At 60.2% G+C, this 20496-nt stretch overlaps 2 protein-coding genes across 2 annotated transcripts; one reads left to right on the forward strand and one right to left on the reverse strand.

The window, feature by feature from the left end:
- Window positions 1-767: 767 nt before the first annotated feature.
- DDX54 (DEAD-box helicase 54) lies at window positions 768-15512 on the reverse strand (the record flags this gene model as incomplete). Its single annotated transcript, XM_084254198.1, has 20 exons — window positions 768-1057; window positions 2507-2619; window positions 2766-2870; window positions 3349-3462; window positions 3548-3690; window positions 4600-4812; window positions 5478-5551; window positions 5633-5863; window positions 6862-6996; window positions 8388-8598; window positions 9626-9757; window positions 9841-9902; window positions 9993-10114; window positions 10734-10829; window positions 10956-10997; window positions 11916-11965; window positions 12068-12256; window positions 12785-12855; window positions 13088-13217; window positions 15339-15512. The coding sequence occupies 20 exons, from the start codon at window positions 15510-15512 to the stop codon at window positions 825-827; spliced, it is 2640 nt and encodes an 879-aa protein (XP_084110324.1). The 3' UTR covers window positions 768-824.
- Window positions 15513-16183: 671 nt separating this feature from the next.
- On the forward strand, window positions 16184-19720 carry RITA1 (RBPJ interacting and tubulin associated 1). The gene is made up of 3 exons (XM_084254401.1): window positions 16184-16278; window positions 16482-16835; window positions 18980-19720. The coding sequence occupies exons 2-3, from the start codon at window positions 16537-16539 to the stop codon at window positions 19461-19463; spliced, it is 783 nt and encodes a 260-aa protein (XP_084110527.1). The 5' UTR covers window positions 16184-16278; window positions 16482-16536; the 3' UTR covers window positions 19464-19720.
- Window positions 19721-20496: the final 776 nt, after the last annotated feature.

The following is a 20496-nucleotide window of genomic DNA, read 5'->3' on the forward strand; positions in this document are numbered from 1 at the left end:
TCTGGGATCTGACCCCCGGGTATCCAAAGGCCAGGCAGGATTTAAGTATCCACAGGTCCAAGTCCTCAGACTCAACCAACCGACATCCAAGGTCAGTCAAATCTGTGAATGCAGACCCCAAGGTACCAAATAAACGGTGTATGTGGACCCCACAGTTCAAACTCACTACTGGGGCTTGCCCTCAGCCTCCCAAGTAGGGGCGGGGAGCACGGACAGGCTGACCTCTGGTGTGCAGTGCGGCAGAGCTAACCCCTCTCGGCCCGGTGCCCCAGCCCCCAGTCCTCTCCAGTCGCCAGTGGTCCTAGCAGGAGGCAGGGGAACTGACCACCAGCTTCCGACTTGTCACCTCAGGTTGGTGACCTGTCCCGTGGGCCTCATTTTCCTCATCTGTGAAATGGAGACAGCAGCAGAGCCCACCCTCGGGGCCGGGGTGGGGTCACACCAGACTCACTCACAGGCCCCGACCTGGTCTGGCCCTTTGGACGCCTGAGCGGACCGTGCTCCTGGCCCATGAGATGTGCTCAATAAAGGTTTATTACATTATAAATACATCACGGAGCCGAGGCACCCAGGTTTAGAGTGGTGACCGTGACCTCTGAACCCGGAAACAGCGCCGAGTTCCCGCCCTGCCTTGGCCCGCAGGCCTTGCTGGTAGCTTCTGACAACTGCATGACCCTGCGCAGTGTCTTGGGCGGAGGCAGCCACCGCCTTCCTGGGCCACACAGTGTCACTTTCCATGGCTGCAGCTCCCACAGGGAGCTCCCGGATCAGCACAGGCCAGGCAGGGACGCTTGGCCACATGGGAGTCGAGGCTGGGTCCCTCCTCACATCTTCTTCCTCATCTTGCCCTTCTTGGAGTGGGCCCCCCGGCCGAAGGCCCCCCGCTGCAGCTCCTGGACCCGGCGGCGGTTGCGGACAGAGAGCTGCTTGAGGCCTCCGCGCTGCAGGAAGCGCATCTTCTGGGCCCGGCGCCGCTGCTTCAGGATTTGCTGCTTGGTCTTCAGCTCGGAGCGCACGTGGCCAGAGGTGGCGGCCAGACTGCGGGACTGGGCGGCACCTGCCAGGACAGGGATTTGGGGTGCTCAGCCTTGCCCAGCGGCCTCTGCAGGCTCCCCTGCCCCACGCCCATTAGTGTTCACTGCCCGGGCCTGGCATCTGGCACACGGAGGTGTCTGCAGGAGCTCGGGCAGTCTACCGGTCAGTAGGTGTGGGCCACAGGCCAGGGCTGCGGGGCTTCAGATCCCGGCTGTGCCCTCTGGGAACTAAGGCAAGTCATAACTTCTCTGAGCCGCAATTTCCCACTCTGTGAATCATGAGTAACAGCACCTACCTCGTGGGGCCCAGGGAGAGCAAAGGAACTATATGAGCAGGGCTTTGAGCAGGTGCCACCTCCCAAGCGCAGCCGTTATGTTACAAATCACTCAACTGCGGACCCAGCAGTGAGCACACAGACCCCACTCCCTGTCTCCCTCACGCTCAGGCTCTTAGATGAAAAAAGGCTGTAGCTGAACCTTTCTCGGGCAGGGCCAGGAAAGGCATTTGTCCAATCACTCAGCAAAGTGGCAGCAGCAGAGGGCACCTACCAGGCGCCCTGGCCGCTCCCTAAGCCCAGGGCCACCCTCCTGTCCCATCACCCTCGCTGCCCAGCTCCTCCCCACCCACAAGTGACCTCTGCAGGACTCCCTCAGGGAGGGCTACTGAGGCGGCCCCAGGTGAGACTCTTGTCTGGAGCCTGGGAGCCTAACAAGGACCCATCACTCCAAGGCGCACAAAGCGCAGGGGACAACAACTGCTCTCCCCGCAGCTGAAGGGTGGATTAAGGCCAAGGGAGGCAGGGACAGTCTGCAGACAGGGACTCTGGGGGAGGGGCTCAAAGGAGAGAGAAGGGCAGAGGCAAACCAAGAGCCCGAGACTGGGAGATGCGCAGGTGGAGACAAGGCGGCGATGAGCAGGGGTGGGGCAGGGCTCCAAGGCCACCTGAGCCCAGACGGGAGACCAGACGCGGAGATGGGGCAGAGACAAAGATGGAGAGAAACAGGGCTGCAGAGCGGCAGAGAAGGGCAGAGGCAGAGGCAGACAGGAGACAGGAGAAAAGCCACCAGCAGGCAGGAGAGCAGAGAGGCCGCAGGAGGAAGATGAGGCTCAGAGACACGGGAGGGGAGAGCCCAGTCCCGAGGGTGGGATGGGGTGGCAGGTCATGGGGTGACTCCGGGCCAGGCCCTCTCCTTGTGAGTCTCCTCCCAGGCCACGCGTGGGCAAGCAGGAGCCCCCAGCCCGCTCCCCCGCGGCGGAGGGGGTGGGCAGGGCCGGCTCCTGTCCCCCGCCCCGAGCACTGACTTAGGGCCGCGGCCCCGGCCTGGCCGCCCTGCACGAGCTCTGGCAGAGCCGGGCTCCAGGGCCACCTGCGCCCTTCCCGGGCCGCGGGAGCCAGGCCGGGGGAGAGGACCGAGGCCAGGACCACCGTGCAGCGGGGAGGAGCCCCGGGAGGAGCCCCGCGGGCGCTCACCTGGGCCTCGGCCCCACCTTCCACCTCTCCGGGCGGGGCCCCGCTGGTGAGCCGGCCCCTCGTCCTCCGAGTCCCGATCGTCAATTTTCTGTTTCTGCTTCCACTTCTGGTAGCTGGCGGCGGCGTTAAGGAGGCAGCGTGCAGCCCCGGACGGCCCTGCCACCCCCCGGCCAGCAGGGACGGCCCCATCGGGCGAGGCCCCGGCCCGGCCCCCACCCAGTTAGTACCCTGGCCCGCCCCGCCCCGCCCCTCCGGATACAGGTCCCGCTTGTAGGAGCTGCTGATGTAGCGGCCACTCTCGGTCTTGATCTTCTTCTTGTCCTCCTGTCCCGACTGCCCCACAAACCGCTTCTTCTTCCGGTCCCTGCGGGAGAGGGTGGGAGGCCCCACGGAGGCGTGAGCAGGGGGCCTGCTTCCCCCCAGGGCCCTCTCAGTGCTTGATGGAGAATTCTGAAGCGCCAGGCCCTCGCCTGCCTCCTCCCTCCCTGCAGCCAGGTCTCCAAGGCAGCGGGTCAGGGGTCAGCTCCGCAAAGGACTGGGTCAGGGACCGGCCCCTGGAGGGTTCTGGGGCTCTGGGCTGAATCCCATCACCTCCCTAGAATCAGTCTAGGTGGGCACAAGGGTCAGATGAGTCAGCAAAAGGACGGGCGCAGTCAAGATCCCGGTTGTGGTGATCACACCAAGGGGACAGACAGACAGGCAGGGGTCATAATTCGTGCTGTGCAGGATGAACTGTGGGTCACATTTCTTGGGGCATCAGATGGGCTGAGGGAAGGAGGGACTCGTGCCTGTCCCGTGGGCCGAGCGAGGGGCACAGCAGCCCCAGCTTGCTGCTCACTCACCACTTGAGCTGCTGCCGCGACCTGGTCAGGTTCTGGCCTTCGTCCCCCATCAGGTCCAGGACCGCGCCCGCCACCTGCTGCTCAAAGGCACCCCCGTCCCCACCGACGCTCAGGCTGCGGAGGTAAGGTAGGGACATATGATGGGGCTGGTGGGCCCATGAGACCCGCCTGCCCCACCCTGGGCTCAGCGGCCACTCACCCCCGCTCGCTGTCGAAGTCCTTGGGCCGGTAGGGGACGTAGAATTCCTGGTCCCGCTGGCGGGCCCCTTCCCTCCGCCTCTTGGCATCCCGCTCAAGTCCTGGCTGTTGCCGCTTGCGGCCCACGACCTCTGTGAAGATGTCCTGGCAGACCCAGGCCCAGGGGTGACTGTCACCCCTACAGCCCCTGGGGAGCCCACAGGGCCGCCCCACTCCGCAGCCCACCCAGAGCCGAGGGCCAGAGTCTCCAGGAGTAAAAGCTGTGTGTTGCCATGCACAGTCTCATCTGCACACGCAGCCCCCCACCTCCACTTCAAGCCCAGCAGAAGCAGGACTGGAGGAGGCCTGGGGGGGGGAGGGACAAGATGTGTCCAGCCCCTGCTCAGCCCAGTGTGACCAAGGCTGTGTGACCAAGGCCCAGCCCTGCCCCTCTCTGGGCTGGCCTTGCCCTAGAGAACATGAACCAGACCAGGGGGTTTCCACTGCACTTGTGGGCCGAGCTTTCTACCCGGTCAAATGTGAGAGGAACATGGCGGGCGAGCAGGCCCGGGGCCTGGCCCACGAGGTGATGGGGACACCTCTGTGGTTGGCATCCCAGCCTTCCCATGCTGAGGCCCCATGTAGGCCGCTGCCCTCTCCCGCTCTGCCTCTTTCTGCCTGCCTGGGACCTCGGGCTAAGACAGACAGTGACGATGACAGTGCCAGAGGCACCCCTGGGCCCACCCCCCATCATTCTGAAAATGACCAGTGCACTCAGTGGCAAAAACCAACCTGAGCAGAGGAGAGGTTGCCCAGTCTGCGTCTGTCCCCTGGGTTGGGGGACCTGCTTGCCTCCCAAGGGACCTGACACCCCAGACACTGCCGAGAATGTTAGGTCACACACAGTGCCCGTACCCCAGATTCTGAGCCCTGGGGTTTTAGACAAGGGGCAGGACAAGTGCTGTGCCCCCTCCTGCAGACGGGGAGGCTGAAGGTCAGTGGCCAGGGTGGACTGGCTCACTGCATCCCCCAACCCTGGGCGCCGACACCAGGGTCCTGAGCAGGAGCACGCACCTCCACGCTCTCCCTCACAGCCGCCTCCTCCTCCTCCTGCTCGGGCTGCGTCTCCCGCGGGGCCGGGCAGCTCAGGGCTCGGCTGGTCAGGCCCTCCTGCCGGTCCTGCCGCCCCTGCTGGAAGCTGGCGATGGCCTTTCGGTCCTTCTGCCGCTTGGCTCGCATCACCTGGCTGCTCAGGTCCCGGCTGGAGGCGTTGATCTCAAAGATGGTCTGTGGAGAAGACACCCCAGCTCTTCACCCACTGATCCTCCCCAGTGCCATCGTCCCCACCTTGGCGGGCTCTTTATACATTCCCCGCAAGGCCGTCTCCTCTGTGAGGCAGGTACTCTCGTACCCGTATTTCACAGTGAGAAAGGGAGGCCCGGAGTGGGCCAGTAACCTGCCCAAGGTCACGCAGCTGGGGGAAGCCAGGGCTAAGACTTCAGCCCCAGTTCACCTGGCTGTGAAATCAGGGCTTGGAAGCAGAACACCCTCCAGCTCCCCTTTCCTGATACTGGCAGGCTGGGCCGGCCTGGGTAGGTCTCACCTCACTTTTGTGTATCCCACCCAGAGGCACCAGGTGGGGTGTCCAGTGGGAGGCTCAAGGTCATCTAAAGTCAGCTCCTCAGGCCTCTATCAGGCCCTGGCGGGTCACCTGCTTCCGTGAGCCTCAGTCTACCCATCTGTGGTGGTGAGAAATGACTGCCACACGGGGTCCTGCTGCGGACCAGTGGGGATGGTTCCAGAACAAGGGGCATCTCTGGAGATGCTTGCAGAGCCGGGGATGCAGGTGAAGAACCTGCAGGCTCAGCTGGAAACTTCTGCTGGGAGTCAGGAGCAGCATTTGAGCATGACCCCGTCACCCCGCTCCAGCGGCCTGGCCGCCCCCCACTCACCGCCCGCGAGCGGTAGTTCTTGATGCTGTCTACCAGCCTCAGCCGCTGCAGCTCCTTCTCCTCGAAGCGCGAGCCTGGTGGACAGGGAGGTGTCAGGCCAGGGGTGGCTATGCAGGGCCTGCCTGTGGCCCTTCCCCACCCCGGCTGCGACTCACTGAAGAGGGGGTGCAGGCCCAGCTCTGCCAGGTCCAGCTCCTTGGCCCTCTTGATGGACTCGGGTGAGGGCGCTGGCCGAGAGCGCACGTACTGCTGCTGGGCGTTGTCGGCCACGCGGCCCAGGCCTCGCAGCTCCAGCGAGTTCTCCAGCGTGGTCTGCAGGCCGCAGTCCTCGTCGTCCACCACGCCCTGCGGCACGCGGCCCAGCACTCCGTCCCCGCCCGGTGCGCCTGTCGGCCCACAAACGACCAAACAGAGAAACGGTCACCATGGAGCAGCTCTCGGGCTGGCCCAGCACGTCTACCTTAGACGGCAGCTTCATGTGAGCGCTGCCTGGCCTGTCGGTTCCTGTCTCCTGTGGCCACCTTTGCACACGGGGGCAGGGAACGGGCCCACCTACAGCCTGGAGTCTCAAATAGTGACTGCGTGGCCTTTGAGAAAAACCGCTCTCACAGAGACCGGAGACCAGTGACTGCAACACCCCCATTTTACAGACAGGAAATGGAGGCCCAGAAGAGGCTCCTCCTCACCCTGTTCTGTCCTGCCTGTTTCCAAACTGCCCCTGGCACAAGCGCCCCAGAGCTCTGGGAAGCCCCGGCTGGCTGGTAGTCACTACCACAGCCAATGTGGTCCGGTGAGGGCCAGGCATCAGGCGGCGGGGTGCCATGCCCTGTGCTCACTCCCTGCCGGGGCGATCCCCTCAGCAATGGGCTCCCCCTCCCTGCTGTGGGCAAGTAACTTGATTCAGTTTGTAAAGCAACCCTCCCAGGTGGCCATGGCCACACGAGAGGACTGGCATTGAGGACCTTACAATCCCACCCGCCCACCCTGAAGGAGAGTTCTGTGCGCACAGCCTGACCCTCCTTGGTCTCTCCCTGCGCTGGTCTCCCCGAAAACTCAGTCTCAAGTTGACGACTTCAAGGGCTGGGCAGGTGCATGGACAAGAGAAGCAGGCTGGTGGGGGATGCAGTGAACCTGGAGTCCACCTAGTGAGGGTGCCATGGTGTAGTATGGCCTTAACAGTTACCCCGGAAAAAGCATGCTCACCCGGGCCGTGTCCGCCTGCCTTCTGACAAAAGGCAGGAACACAGATTTTTATGTAAGATACTGAATTTAAAATACAGGGGTCAAATCCAGCCCCACCTCTTCCCACAGCAGGACACTTCATCCCCTAGGCCCATACCGTAGACTCGAGGGGGACCCCAGCCCTGCCCCAGCCTCCACGCACCTGAGGGCTCCTTGTGGGGGCGAGCAAGGGTGAGGGCACGGCCCAGGAACAGGTGCAGGTCCAGCAGGTAGGGAACCTCGTCGGGGGCCACCAAGGAGTAGGCTGTGCCACTTCGACCAGCCCGGGCTACGCGGCCTGCGGGAGCAAACAGTGGTCAAGATGGAGCAAACACAAGTCCTGAGGCCAACACAAGTCCCATTTCCTGAACCCCAAAGGTATGAGTCAAGCCAAGGCCATGCCTCAAAGAGGAGCCCCCACAAAGGGGGAAGGCACACTGACAGTCACCAGGTTCCTGCATCTGGGACTCGGGAAGTTTGCAGCAGTAAAGACAAAGCACTACACAGTGTCAGTATCAAAGTCTTCAGCAGCCCCACTTTGGGAATTCTCCCCAAAGAAATAACCAAGTTTACAGATTCACACACAGGGATGTCTGCTAGGATCTGTCTGAACAGCCCCAAGTTGGAAACCACCTAAAGGCTTAAGGACAAAGGGCTGGTTAAGGTAATTATCTGATGGCCCCACCATGGGAATTATACAGCTGAGGGCAGGGGCCAGCCAAATGGCCCAGCAGCCAAATTCGGCCCTCCACCTGTTTGTGTAAATAAAGTTTTATTGGCACATGGTCACACTCATTTGTTTACATACTGTCTAGGACAACAGCAGTGATCAGCAAAACTCTGGTCCCAAAGCCACAATACTATACAGGCCTTTTCAGCAACAATCTGCTGACCTGTCGTAGAATTATGACACTGAATGGTGAATGGAAACACGCCTGATGCACAGACGCAGGACAGGAAAGAACGTCCAGTGAGGCTCCAATTCTGTAACAAGTGAATCCACACGTGGCCTTACATTTTGGCCTGTTTCTGCTTCTTGCACAAAATATCACCACATTTGGAAGTGGCCTAATGACACTGGTGGTCACATCATGCATGAGTAATTCCCTTTGGGGGTTCTGGGGACCCCTCGAGGAATGTGCAAAGTCAGTCTTCCCAGAGCAATGGGAACTTGGGAACAGCAAGAAGTGACCAACAGGAAGGTGGGGAAGCATGGACCCAAGCCGGAGACCCAGATGAGGCCTCCTGTGCAGCCGGACTAAGGTCAAGGCCCAGGCCACCAGGGAAGCCAGCATCTCCTCCTTCACTGCTGTTCAGTCTATGCAGATGGATGCAAACAAAGTTGCGGGGCCCCTGGCACACAGGGTGACGTCAGAGGGAGTGTGACACAGCTAACCCGAGTGATCTGGGAGGGCTGAGGGGCAGGTGGGGCTGACCATGCAGTGACAAGGCAGGGAGCCCAGAAGTCCAGTGGCAGCAGATGTGGCGGGACACAGAGGGCTGGGTGTGGCGTTTGAAGGCTGCACAGGCGCTGACAAGATGGCTTCAGGGAGAGGGCTTCAGGGGGGAGGGGACTGAAAAGTCATGTCATCAAGGATCCAGGAAGTGGAGGGGCTGCCCACCAGAATCCTGCCTGTGCCCTCAAGATGAGAGAAGCACCCCCTTCTGGCAGCCCAGACACCCTCTTACCCACGCGGTGCAGAAAAAGCTTGCCCTTGGCGGGGAAGCTGTAGTTGATGACGTTGTCCAGCAGTGGGATGTCCAGGCCCCGGGCTGCCAGGTCGGTCACGATGAGGGCAGAGCACTTGCCATGTGTGAACTTGGCCAGGTTGATCTTGCGGGCCGTCTGGTCCAGGGCGCTGTAGATGTGGGCGCAGCTCACCCGCTGGGTTGTCAGCAGCTGCCCGGAGAGAAGAAGGAGGTGGGGAGGTGAGGAGGAGGCTGGCAGGAGAGGCGGCCAGGCCTTGGGGGGCCAGGGCAGGGGTCAGGTAGAACACAGGTTCTCAGGTCTCAGCCAGAAGCCCTGCTGTGCTGGGCACCCCAGTTTGTTATCTTCACCAGTACAAACAGGGCTTATGGGACCTCCTGCCTCACTGTGGGTTAATGCAGAGATGCCAACACAGGCAGGGGCTGCGAGTGCCACCCAGGATACAAGCCTCCTCCTGACCGTCACTAACAAGCTGTGTGACCTCGGGCAAGTCACCTAACACCTCGGTGCTTCTGCTTTCTTCACCCTAGAACCGGGAGAACAGCCCCTGCTCGGCAACTTTGCTAGGAGGCTAAAAAAGTCAGCGCACACACGGGCTGAGAAAGGCCCAGGGCACAGGCGCACAGGCAGGCGAACTGCTATTTCAAAATCTCTATTTTGATCTTATTCATCCATGACCCTGGCAGCTGCAGAGGAGGCACCGTTAATGCAAGTCAAGTAAGCGAAACCCAGCGAGCCTTGAACTTAGGCCCAGACCGGGAAGGGGCCCGGTGGCCTTCAGGGCCCGGGACATCCCCTTGCTGTGGCTGAGGGACACGGGTACACACGTGAGGAAAAGCTCCTCAGACCGCCTGCCTGGGCCAGGACACGCACGCAGCTCACTGCAAGCAGGGAGCACTCGATTAAAAACGTGAAGCACAGGACACTGAAAATCTACGGAAGAGGAAAGGAGAGGCCAGGAGCTACTTTAAAATAACCTGGGTGGAAGGAGGAACCGAATCAAGGTGGGCTATGAACTGAGAACCGAGTAGCTGGCGGTCCTTTACCTACTTTGGGGCCTTCAGTATGTGCTGAACTTTTTTTAAGTAAAAGTTGGGAGCACGGGCCAGCCTGTGTCCCGCTCTGGTGCTGCCCCCTGGTGGCCATGCAGGGAACCGCAGCTGCAAGCTGGTGCAACACCCCCGCCCCCCACCACACACCTGGCGTCAGGGCCCCTCACCTCACTGAGGTACTCGGCATGGTGCTTTGTGGCCACAAACACCACTGTCTGGTCCTGCGGCCGCACCACATTGCGCAGCAGGTGGAGCAGCACGGCAGCCTTGGTGTCCTCACGCACAAGGAAGAAGGAGGTCTGTGGGGAGAGGGGCCCCTGTGTTTGTATCTCGGGGCCCACCGGACAGGCGGCCTGGAAAGGGGCAGGGGCGTAGGCCTCACCTTGAGCTGCTCGTTGAGTTTGGCATCCACATCTAGTCGGATGAGCACAGGTTCTGTGAGGCCTGTGGTGGGCATGGGGTGGGTAGAGGAGTCAGGAGACAGGGCCCCCCGATTCCTCCTCAAGTCCCTGCATGGCTCCCCTGCCCACTCACCTGCCCGGGCAAACTCCACCAGCAGTTTGGGCAGAGTGGCGGAGAACAGGACTGTCTGGTGGCCCCCCGGGAGGCGCGCAATGATTTCCTGCAGTTGCTCTGCGAACCCCATTTCAAAGAGCCTGGAGTGCAAAAGGCGGAGGTGAAGGGCAGGGCTGTGTCAGGGCAGGGGCTTCCTTCTAGTGAGTTCCAAACCCTCCATCCTGCCCCAAGGACACCATCTGCCACATGGACTGGTGTTGGCCTCACCTGTTTCTTTAATTCAGCCCTTTTCTCTCTATTTGACAACGTTCCCTAAGCAGTGATGACCTTGAGCACTTGAGCCAGTTCCCAGGTATGTTTCTTACGAATTCATATTGACCCTCACCCTGTGCCGGCCCCGGATCTGAGGAGCTCACAGTCATCAGTGAGTCTGTCCCCACCGCACCCGAGAGGTGCCTGCTAGGCTAGCCCCACGCTGGGCCAGAAACCCTGGGTCATTGGCCCAAAGTCACAGGGCTTTGACTCTGCCCTCCTGGCTCCAGACTGCTCTCAACTGGGTGGGTGTTATTATTTTCTTCAGTATTCCTGGATGTAAGATAAACTAAAAATGACTGGTCCTGGGAGCTCCAGAGATCAGCTCCAGGACTGCCCGAGGTTCATGGCCCACATTTGTGGCTTCCATCTTGGCCACATAGGTCTCCCCTGGGCAACTTCACACCCCCCCCCCACCAGGTGCACCGAGTGTACATGCTGCCTTACCTGTCGGCCTCATCGAACACCACGTACTCCACGCTCTGCAGCTTCAGGTTCATCTCCACAGCCACATGCACCAAGCGCCCAGGCGTGGCAATGATTCTGGAAAGGGGTGTGCAGGCCAGGTCACCCCTGGGCCACGGCCACCAACCACAGCCCCCCTCTTCTGCCCAGTTGTTGGTCGCCTGGAAAGGGCCCCAGATTACCATCCCCCATCCACAGACTCACATGTCAGGATTTTCGTGCAGGGCCGCAAACTGGTCTTCCATTCTAGGGGGAAAAAAGTGTCCCTTTAGTGCCTCTCCCTTCTCATACCCAAATGCCCAGGAGTCCCCACACCTTGCCCTCAGGCTTAGAACTGGGGAAAGGTTATTACTGCCATACTAAGAAAAGGCATTGCCTTGATAAGACAGACAAGTTCAAATGTATAAAAAATTTGCTACAACGAAGAATTCCCCCATGAGCAACAAGGCTGCCTTTGGCCCACAGCGCCACCCAGCAGCCGCCCACCCTGGAACTGCCTGCTCCACCAGGAGTCCGGGCTTCCCCTGGAATCTGAGCTTGCACCCCCTAACTTTAGCCCTCCTCGGAAACACGCCCGGGACACCTGGAGGAGCCAAAAGTCTGGGCCAGGCTGAGCCCAGGATAGCACTTCTAACAATCACAAGCTACAGAATTAGTAAAATGGGCAAAAGAGCACTGAAAAAGAAAAATCAAGGGTGACCAGTGACAGTGACATTCTGAGAGAACAAGAAACTGGGGGAGGGGCAGTAAAGGCGCAGGAGCCGGGGTCCTGATCTCAGGTCTGGGCCAGCCATGGCCTGAGTCTTTTCATCCGTGAGACGGGAAGGCACCGCACATCAGCCAACGACACGCTTTGCAGATCTGAGCAGTCACAAACCACCCTCGAGTTTTGTGCCGTGGACTCTGAGACCACCACACTCGGGCTACCGAACCTCACAACTACGCTGCCCACTCGGGTGTCCTGGCACCACCCCAGACTTCTCCCAGGAGCGCCGGAGTCTTCGTCCAAGCGCACGTGGCAAGCTCTTTGAGAATTGTACTGCACGTTTCCCCGGTCAGTATCTGGATGTGCCAAGAAGCTGCTGGTGCTAGTAAGCCCGCAGGCCCGGTCTCCCTGGCCCGAGGCACAGGGTATGCCTGCATCAGGGGTGCGGGGGCTCTTACTTGTCCCCGCCCAGGATCAGGGCAGTCTTGAGGCCGGTGAACTTGCCCAGCTGTGGGGGGAGAGAGAGAGAGGATGAGGGAGATGACTCGGCCACTCATGCCCCCCAGCAGGTCCCAACTCAGCCCTGCCCTCCCTGCCCGGCCTGACCCACCTCCTTGGTAAACTTCATGGTCTGCAGGGCCAGCTCCCGGGTGGGAGAAAGGACAAGAGCGCGGGCCCCGGTCTGGGCGCTGCGGGTCTTGAGCCGCTCAAACATGGGGATGAGGAAGCAGGCCGTCTTGCCGCTGCCCGTGCGGGCCATGGCCACCACGTCCTTGCCGTCCAGGATCACCGGGATGGTCTGGAGAGGGTTGAGTGGGGGAGGAAGAGGGTGAGTCCTGCACCCAAGTACTTGAGGCCTGTGACCCAGAGTTTCGAGGCCTTGAGGAATGGGCCAACTAGGGAGTCCCACTGCAGGGAACTGAGCACCCTCTTGCTAAAGCTGCCTGTACAACCTCCGGGATGCACCACCCCCTGCTCTGTGCCGGGACGGAACGTCCTTCAGGCAGAGGCTGACCCTGTCTAGTCCTCCGCCTCAGGCCCCCAGAAAAACCTGGTCTCTCTCAGCTAAAGACTTGATGATAACAATCCTGGGTGATACTGGGGTGCCTGCAGGGTACTTGCTGGGGCTCAGCAGTGGGCAGCCTCCAGGAGACTCAATGGCAGAGGCCCAGAGTCAAGGTCTGCTCTGCTGGGGCCAACTTTTTCCACCTATGAAATGGGCAAGTTTGTGGGACTTTGCCAGAGCAGGGTGGGGGGTCACAGATGTGCCAGCGGGACACAGGGTGCTGCTGCTTGCCCCACCCCACCCAGGAGCCCCCCGCCGTACCTTCCTCTGGATGGGCGTGGGCACCTTGTAGCCCTTCTTCATGATGCCTTTGAATACTGGATAGCTCAAGCCTAGGAGAGACAGGGGAATGGCCAGGGAGGTGGGGAGTCCTCTGTACCCCCCTAGAAAACCACCCAGGCTGAATGTGAAGTGTCAACAAGCAAACAGCAAGAAAAAAAGGAACTTGATAGAGCAAAATGGAGAGCTCCTGAGACTTAGAGGCAACTCTGCCAACAGCGATTCTGACTCGAACACTCTAGATGCCCCTGCTGCACCCCAATGCCCCCATGTCTGCTCACTCACCCATGGACTGGAAGCCGCCCGACTTCTTCTTCTTCTTGTTCTGGGCCCGCACCATCTCCCGCGTGTCCGGCTCCACGTCCGACATGCATTCTGAGGCGGGGAAGGCGGGCAGGGGTCTGCCAGGACCGGGCTGGGGGGAGAACAGAGTGGCAGGGTCACTCGAGGCCCCACCAGAACACGGGGGACTGAGGGCGCTGATGGGGGCATGTTGCCCATCAATCTCCCCCATTCAAGCTGCAGCCTCTCCTGCCAGATCATATGGCAGCTGCAAAGGCACCCCCTGGCTGGGCCAGGTTCAGAGTGGGCACCATGGCGGCTGCCGACCGGGTCTTAATCGCAGCTAGGGTGAGGGGTGCGATCTCCCCAAGCCTCTGTCTGCACATCTGGGAATTGGGGATGACAAGAGCCTAAACCTCCCATAATGCTGTGAAGACGAAATGGGAAGGAGTGGCCAGCACTGCCCACCGCCGGCCATCGCATCGCCACCCCACCTGTCAAGGCCCTGGAAACTTAAAGACTTTAGGGAGCCAATGAGAACACCACCCGTGCGAGGAAATAGGCTTTTCCAGCTGCCCTGCCCCCAACCCAAGCCCCTCCCTGATCCCTCACCCCTCCCTGACTCAGGGCTCTCCCGCCTGGCTCAGAGCTGCCTTCCAGGGCCCCAAACCTGACGCCCCTTCCTGGGGAAGCTTCTCGCCCACAGGGCTTCAGAATGACAGCTAAACCTTCCCAGGCACTTACTACAAGCCGGGTGCCCCTGAGCTTCCGAGAAATGAACCCACTTAATCCTCAAAACAACCCTGTGCGCGGGCGCCGTTACTCTGTCCCTTTCACAGTTGAGAAGGAAACTAAGGCGCAGAGAGGCGAGGAGCCCTGTCCAGGCCACACGGCCAGCTCCGGGGGCTGGACATGAGCCCTGCTTCAGGGTCCATGCACTTGCCACTGTGACCCTCTGTGCGGGGGGCCCATCACCCCAAGGTCAAACCTGCAGCCTACCCCGTGGAGTCGTGAGCTAAGAAAGGTTTTCGCATTTAAAAAATTGTAAAATAACCAAACAAAAAAGACAATAACACTAGATAATCCTGCAGAGCCTAAAGTCTTTACCATCTGGTCCTTTCCAGGAAAAGCTTGCCAAGCCCTGCTCGGGACGCACCGGGGGCCCAACAATGTTTGCCGAATGAGTAGGCCATGTGGACACATGGATGAACCCTCTCTGCTGTCTTGGAGGCAAACCTGCCTTCTCTACATGTGGAAACTGAGGCACAGAGACATTAAGCAGCTTCTCCTTTGCCCGGCAGCCAGTACAGGGTCTGGGCGGATCTGCACAGAGTTTCCTTCTGCAAAGCCCTTAATCTGAAAGGCCTATGCGTCTGGTCTCCTGCACCCTCTGCTGTTCACCACCTTCTTCCACATTTATGGACACCGCTGCGTGCTGGGCACTGACTCTGCTGGGGTGGAGACGCTGCGGAGTTCTGGCTCTGAAGGGAAGGTGCAGCCCTTTCCCCTGTAAGCGCCCACTCTTGCATCTACCTACCCTGAGCCTGCTCGGTGTCAGGCCAGGGCAGAGCACAGAGATGGGTGGGGGTCATGGGTTACAGCTGTCCCCCGCTGCTCACAGGCCGGCCCCCCTCTCCCCATCTGTACACAGCTGGCACTCCGTGGTGCACGCGGAGCAGACCCCGGGGCCGGGATGGCAGCTGGCTCTCCCTCCCACACACCGAGACTGTGATCGAGCTCCTCCAGCCCCCTCGGCCTCAGCTTCTCCCTTGGAAAAACGGGGTGATCGTACTTAGGCCACAGGGTTGGGGTGCGGATTAAGGCAGGCGTGTAAAGCTCTGCGCACGACCGGGCCCTGCAGGGAGCAGGCTCCGCCTAGGATTAGTTTCCCGGGGGTTTGGGGGCGTCACCGTCTGCAACCACGTGGCTCGGCCCCCCTCACTCAAGTTCCCAAGAATTCCCCAAACTCTCCAAGTCACACCGCCGGCGCCCACACTTTCCATTGGCCGGATGGGACGGGGGCCCGCCCCCTGGGCGGACGGTGGCCAATGAGGGGCGCAGGCTGCGCCGCCGGCCGGGAGGCCCCAGGCCCCGGCCCCAGCCCCGGGCCCCCGGCCCTCGCCCGCGGCCCGCGCCCCCGCCGCGCCCAGCCCGTCCCGGGCCGCGGCGCCCCCGGCGGGCCCCACCCCCGCGCGGGGAGCCCGAGGCGCGGGGCGAGGCGCCGGGCCCCCCGCGCGCACCGCCCCGCGCGCACCTTCTGGGCCCGCACGTCGTCCTCCGCCTGGACCTCGAACTCGCCGTCCTCCGAGTCGCTGCTGCGCGCCTGGGCGGCCGCGCCCCGGCGCCTCCGGAGCCCCTTCTTCTTCCTCCACTGGGCCATGGCCGCGCGAGACCGAGGGCCGGCCGCCGGGCGCGTGCCGGCCGCCATGCGGGCCCGGGCGCAGGGCAGCGGGAAGGGGCGGCGCCTGCGGGGACGCACCCACTGCGCGGCCGGGGGCGCCCCCTCTGCGCCGGGGCGCCCCCCGCTCCTGCCGCGCGCGGAGGCTTGGAACGCGCGCACACCCCCTCCGGGGCGCGGGGCGTCCGTCTCCGAGGCTTTGGGAAACTTGGGGGCGTCCGGAACGGGGCGTCCCCCCCGGGCGGGAATGGTTCCGGCCGCGCCCCGCCCGCCTGGCCGGTTGCTGTTTGATGCGCGCGCCGAGCGCACGTCGCCAAGGGCCGGCGCCCCGGCCAGCGCTCCCGCCCCGCGCGCGCCCACGCCCGGCCCGCGGCGCCCCGGCCCCGGCCTGGCTGCGGGGTGCGGGGCGCGGCTGAACTGGGGTCGCGGGTGCTGCGCGCGCCCTCGCGGGCCAGAGCGGACCTAGTGAGCGGAGGGCGCTGGGAGGTGAGCCCGGGTGCCCAGCCGAATGCTCAGGTAGGAAATGAACCAGACTGCGGGGTCTCCTGCATCCACCGGGCTTTGACTCGGGGATCTGGGAACGTGGGGCGCTTGGGGGAGGGGGTGCGCGTGAGCCCCCATCGTAGAAGATGGCCAAGTGCGCAGCTCTGGGCTCCGGTCTGTAGGTGTGACCCACACGTGTGACTCAGCTGTTGGAGCCACAGTCTGGTCGTCTGTGGAATGGACATGATCGAAGGTTCCTCGCGGGACTGTTGAGGCTCACAGGGGACGATGCCTGTGAAGCGCCTGGCTCCAGGTAGGCGAGGGCCTGCACCGCCTGTTATTCTTGCTCCTAAGTGAGCATGGTAGTTTGTTTTCTGGCTGGTAACTAATGGGGCAAAATGCCCCTTTGAGGACTCATTGAGGTACAGCTTGACCCTTTTGCCCTTGGCATGGGGACTTCTGGCCTCCCTGGCACTGCCATTGACAGAGGGGTGCCACCCTGACCCTCTTTCACAGGGATCCCTGGTGGTGGGGCCTGGCCAGCACAGCACACCCACTGTCCCCCTGGACCATGGGCAGCATGAAGACCCCCACGGAGCTGGCCGTCAGTGGGATGCAGACTCTCCACCCGCAGCACCGCTACCGGGTGAAGGCCAAGGCGTCCTATGTGGACGAGACTCTGTTTGGCAGTCCTGCGGGCGCCCGGCTGGCCCCTCCAGACTTTGACCCACCCTGGGTAGAGAAAGTCAACAGAACCAAAGGCGTGGGCACAGAGACGTCACGGGCCTCAGGGGCCAACGGGAACTGTGAGACCACCTCCTCCAGGGGCAGCACCCCGACCCTCACACCAAGGAAGAAGAACAAATACAGGTAACAGGGTAGGGAGATGCACGCCTGTACTCAGTGTGGCCACCTGGGTCCCTGTGACAGGCCTGCTGTTTACATGCTGTGTGACCTTGACCAAGCACCTTGACCTCTCTGAGCCATGGTTGCCTCATGTGGAAAATGGGACCAATGATCCCTATTTAGTAGAGTTGTTGGGAGGATTAAATGAGATGAGGGAAGTACAGTTCTTGGCACAGTAACCTGATTCGTAGGAAGCTCTCAATAAACAGTAGTCATGGACTGATGGTGGAATGCCCATCCCCAAGGCGGGGCATCTGAGGCCCAGACAAGTCAGATAATCTGCTCAAGATCACAGAGCAGTTTGCGTGAGATTATTGATGTGGTTGATAGATGGGATTATTCCAAATGTTAGCAAATCATTTTGAAAATGGGTTTCGCTATGTTTTCATGAATTAGCTTGTTCATTAATCAAGTCTATTTGGATTGTTTCATCTTGGAGGGAGATGTCTAGTCGTGAGCCTGGGGAAGTCACCTATTTATTATTGTCAGTGGTTTGAACAAAGACACAGAAGGTGGGTGTGTTACTCAGTGAGGGCTGCTGTAACAAAATACCAGACACTGGGGGCTTAGCCAATAGAAGTTTATTTTCTCACTGTTGGGAGCTTGGAAGTCCAAGGCCAGGGTGCCAGCAGATAGTTTCCTCCTCACTGTCCTCACGTTGTCTTTCCTCTGTTTTCTCTCCTGCTTCTTTGAATCGGACACCATTCCTATTGGATTAGAGTCCCACCCTTACAACCTCATTTAATCTTAATTATCTCTTTAAAATTCAGCATGAATGAGGAGGGTGGGGTGGGCATACTGCCATAACAACTGGATGGTTAAATTTAGAATCCATTCTGAGGACAAACATTGGATGAGGAAACCTGAGGGCAGGAATGGTGCCTGTAAAGGAGATAAATTTCGATAAAAGCAAAGACTCCATTACAATGTCAGGTTGTGGGCAATGCACCTGACTGTTTCCATGCATCAGGGTCAGGTTGACATTAGCAGTACTGACACCTGCAACGTGCCTGAAAATACAGAGGTTGCATTAACAGAAGCACAGTGTCCATGACAAGGGAGGTGACTATCAAGCCGCTGCTCATCTAGAGGATGGATTTTGTTCTAGATGCCAACAAGTAGAACTTGTTGAATGAAGGGGTGCAGAAGAGGTAGAGACGTTATTGGTCAAAAACTTCCAGTGCCACACAGGCGCACCCTCTACTTGCCACTGAGTTGTTCAACTTCAGCCCACAGGCCTGCAGAGGGCTTGGCTGACCTGGTCACTCAGAAAAGTGGGTCAAACACTGAGGTTGTATTAATCTGAACTCTTGGTTGCAAGTGCCAGAAAACTCAGTCACGCTGGCCTCAGCAGCAAAAGGACATTCGGGGTAGAGTGGCTTTAAAGCTGGAAGCCTGATTCCAGAAGATTCTAGGCAGAGGGAGCAGCAAGTGCAAAAGCTCTTGTGGTGTTGAAAGAACAGAAATCAAGTCTGTGTGCTGGAACAGAATGGCCAAGGAGCTGCATGGGGCCTGTGAAGCCAGAGTGTCAGCCAGGGGAGGCCTTGGCTTCCAAAGGGGGAGAGGGGAAGTCATGAGGCAGATTGAGAGGCAATGGGCTCTCATTTTGTTTCTAAAAGATCAGCTCCCATACATACAATGGAATATGATTCAGCCACAAAAAAGAAAGCTACATGCTGCGTGAATGAACCTTGAAAACACGACTCTGCATGAGAAGTCACAAAAGACCAGATTCCATTTGTATTCTAGATCCCTAGAAGAGGGGTTCAAATTGGTTGGGATTCTGTCTTGTTACCACTGCTTCCTCTTTCCTCCCCAACCCCCCCCACCTCCCACCCCCATTCCAGGTGAGGTGGCTGCCACCTGCTTTGCCCTTGTATCCTGCCGGCTTTCCAAGGCCAAGTGGCAAAACATTTCCCTCCTGTTATTTCAACAGAGGTCCTAAGGCAGATTCTCATTGGACGGAACAGGTTCAATGGTCACTCCTAAGCCAATCAGAGTGGCCTGAAGGATGGAATGTGCAAATTGGCCAGGACTGGGCCCCACGCTGGGCAGTAGAGTCTGGACACTCTGTTCACTCCCCAGCTCACTGTTTCTGTCTTCTGCAGACTGATCAGCCATACTCCATCTTACTGTGATGAGTCTCTGTTTGGCTCCCGCCCCAAGGGCACCAGCTGGGAGGCCCCGTGGATGGCAAAAGCAGATGCTGCAAAACTCCACACCCTCTTCTGGACACCCCCAGCTACTCCTCGGGGCAGCCACTCGCCCCGCTCCAGGGAGACCCCAGTGAGAGCCATTCACCCCACTGGTCCCTCGAAGACAGGGCCCGGAGTGGCAGCAGACTCCCGGAGGTTGTCAGTGGGTGAGTTAAGGGGGCGTTCCCATTCCCTCACCCACCTGAATGTCCCCAGCCCTGGTCACGCACCCACCAGTGCCCCAGAAAGTAGGCCTCCGGATCCTAGGCCGTCCCCATCGGGGGTGACCTTCCGGAACCCCCTGGTGACTCCCAGGCTTCGCCCAATCAGTGTTTCAGTGCCAGCTACGCCCCGTCGAGGTGGGGCCACCCAGAAACCAAGGCCCCCTTGGAAATGAGGCTCATAGCCCTTTCTTCAGTCCTCTCCCCCATGCTGGGATCACAGTCAGGGGCGCCTCTGCGGAGGCACTGAAGAAACAGGGTAGGATCTGACCATCTCTAGATGCTCCCTGCTTCCCCTCACCCCATGTGGGCTTGAGGGCCGCCCCTGGAGATGCCCATTTCCATTCCCGTCTTAGCCAGCGGACGCATCAGTGCCAACCCGGGGGCCCACCGCCATCACATCTCCTTGTGCCAAGTGTGAATAAACTGTCTGATTGCCAGCCTGGAGGCTTCCTCCCTCCCTTCACGCCAAACTTCCTGCTCAGTTCCTGCTCAGGACGTTTCCAGCTGAGTCTGGACTTTTCCCAGGCATAGAATGTGGACCACAGGGGTCTGGGTCATAGGTGGGTGGACATTGTTATATCTTAATAGTCATGTATTTATTTTTATGTATGAAGTATATCACTAGCTCATCAAAGCCATGATTTCTGCCGATTTCTTTTTCCCGAAGGGTAAGGACAGAGAGGACAGACCAGGTTGGGTCTGGAGAACAAGGCTGGGTGGTATGGCAGGCAGCGCGAGGACGGGGTGGGCATCGGCAGTGGCAGCTGGAGATCGGGAATGCAGCGGTGCTGGCTGCTCCGGCTGAAACCACGGACGTGGGTCGGCTAGCTCTTCCTGAGCGCCAAGGCGGGCCATTGTGTCTACTGCTTTGAAATCACACGTACACATTCCCCCCTGTTTTGATAAAACTTGGGCTTGGCACGTAGAAGGGTTGAGAGGCTGGAAATCACACCTGCATTTGGGAAGCGCTGGGGCTGCCTTATTTCCTCAGGGCCTCATCCGCTGCCCAGCCCTGGGGTGAGTCCCTTATGGAAACCAGCACAGCCTTTGCTGAGAGCAGTGGTACCCAGAATCCTAACACCCCATCCTGCGGGGCTGGGTGAGGGCATGGCCAGGGTCTCTCCTTGTCTCTGCTTCCCTTCTGCACCTCCAAGAAGAACCGGGGTTCTGGAGAGCCCAGCTGGAAGCCACATCATTGAGTTGGAG

The sequence above is a fragment of the Talpa europaea genome (genome assembly GCF_964194135.1).
Source record: "Talpa europaea genome assembly, chromosome: 14".
Classification (NCBI taxonomy): Eukaryota; Metazoa; Chordata; class Mammalia; order Eulipotyphla; family Talpidae; genus Talpa; species Talpa europaea.

Coding starts and splice junctions, on each gene's coding strand:
- RITA1 (XM_084254401.1), top strand. CDS start 16,537: ATGGGCAGCATGAAGACCCCCACGGAGCTGGCCGTCAGTGGGATGCAG. Junction 16,836..18,979: donor AGGAAGAAGAACAAATACAG/GTAACAGGGTAG, acceptor TGTCTTCTGCAG/ACTGATCAGCCATACTCCAT.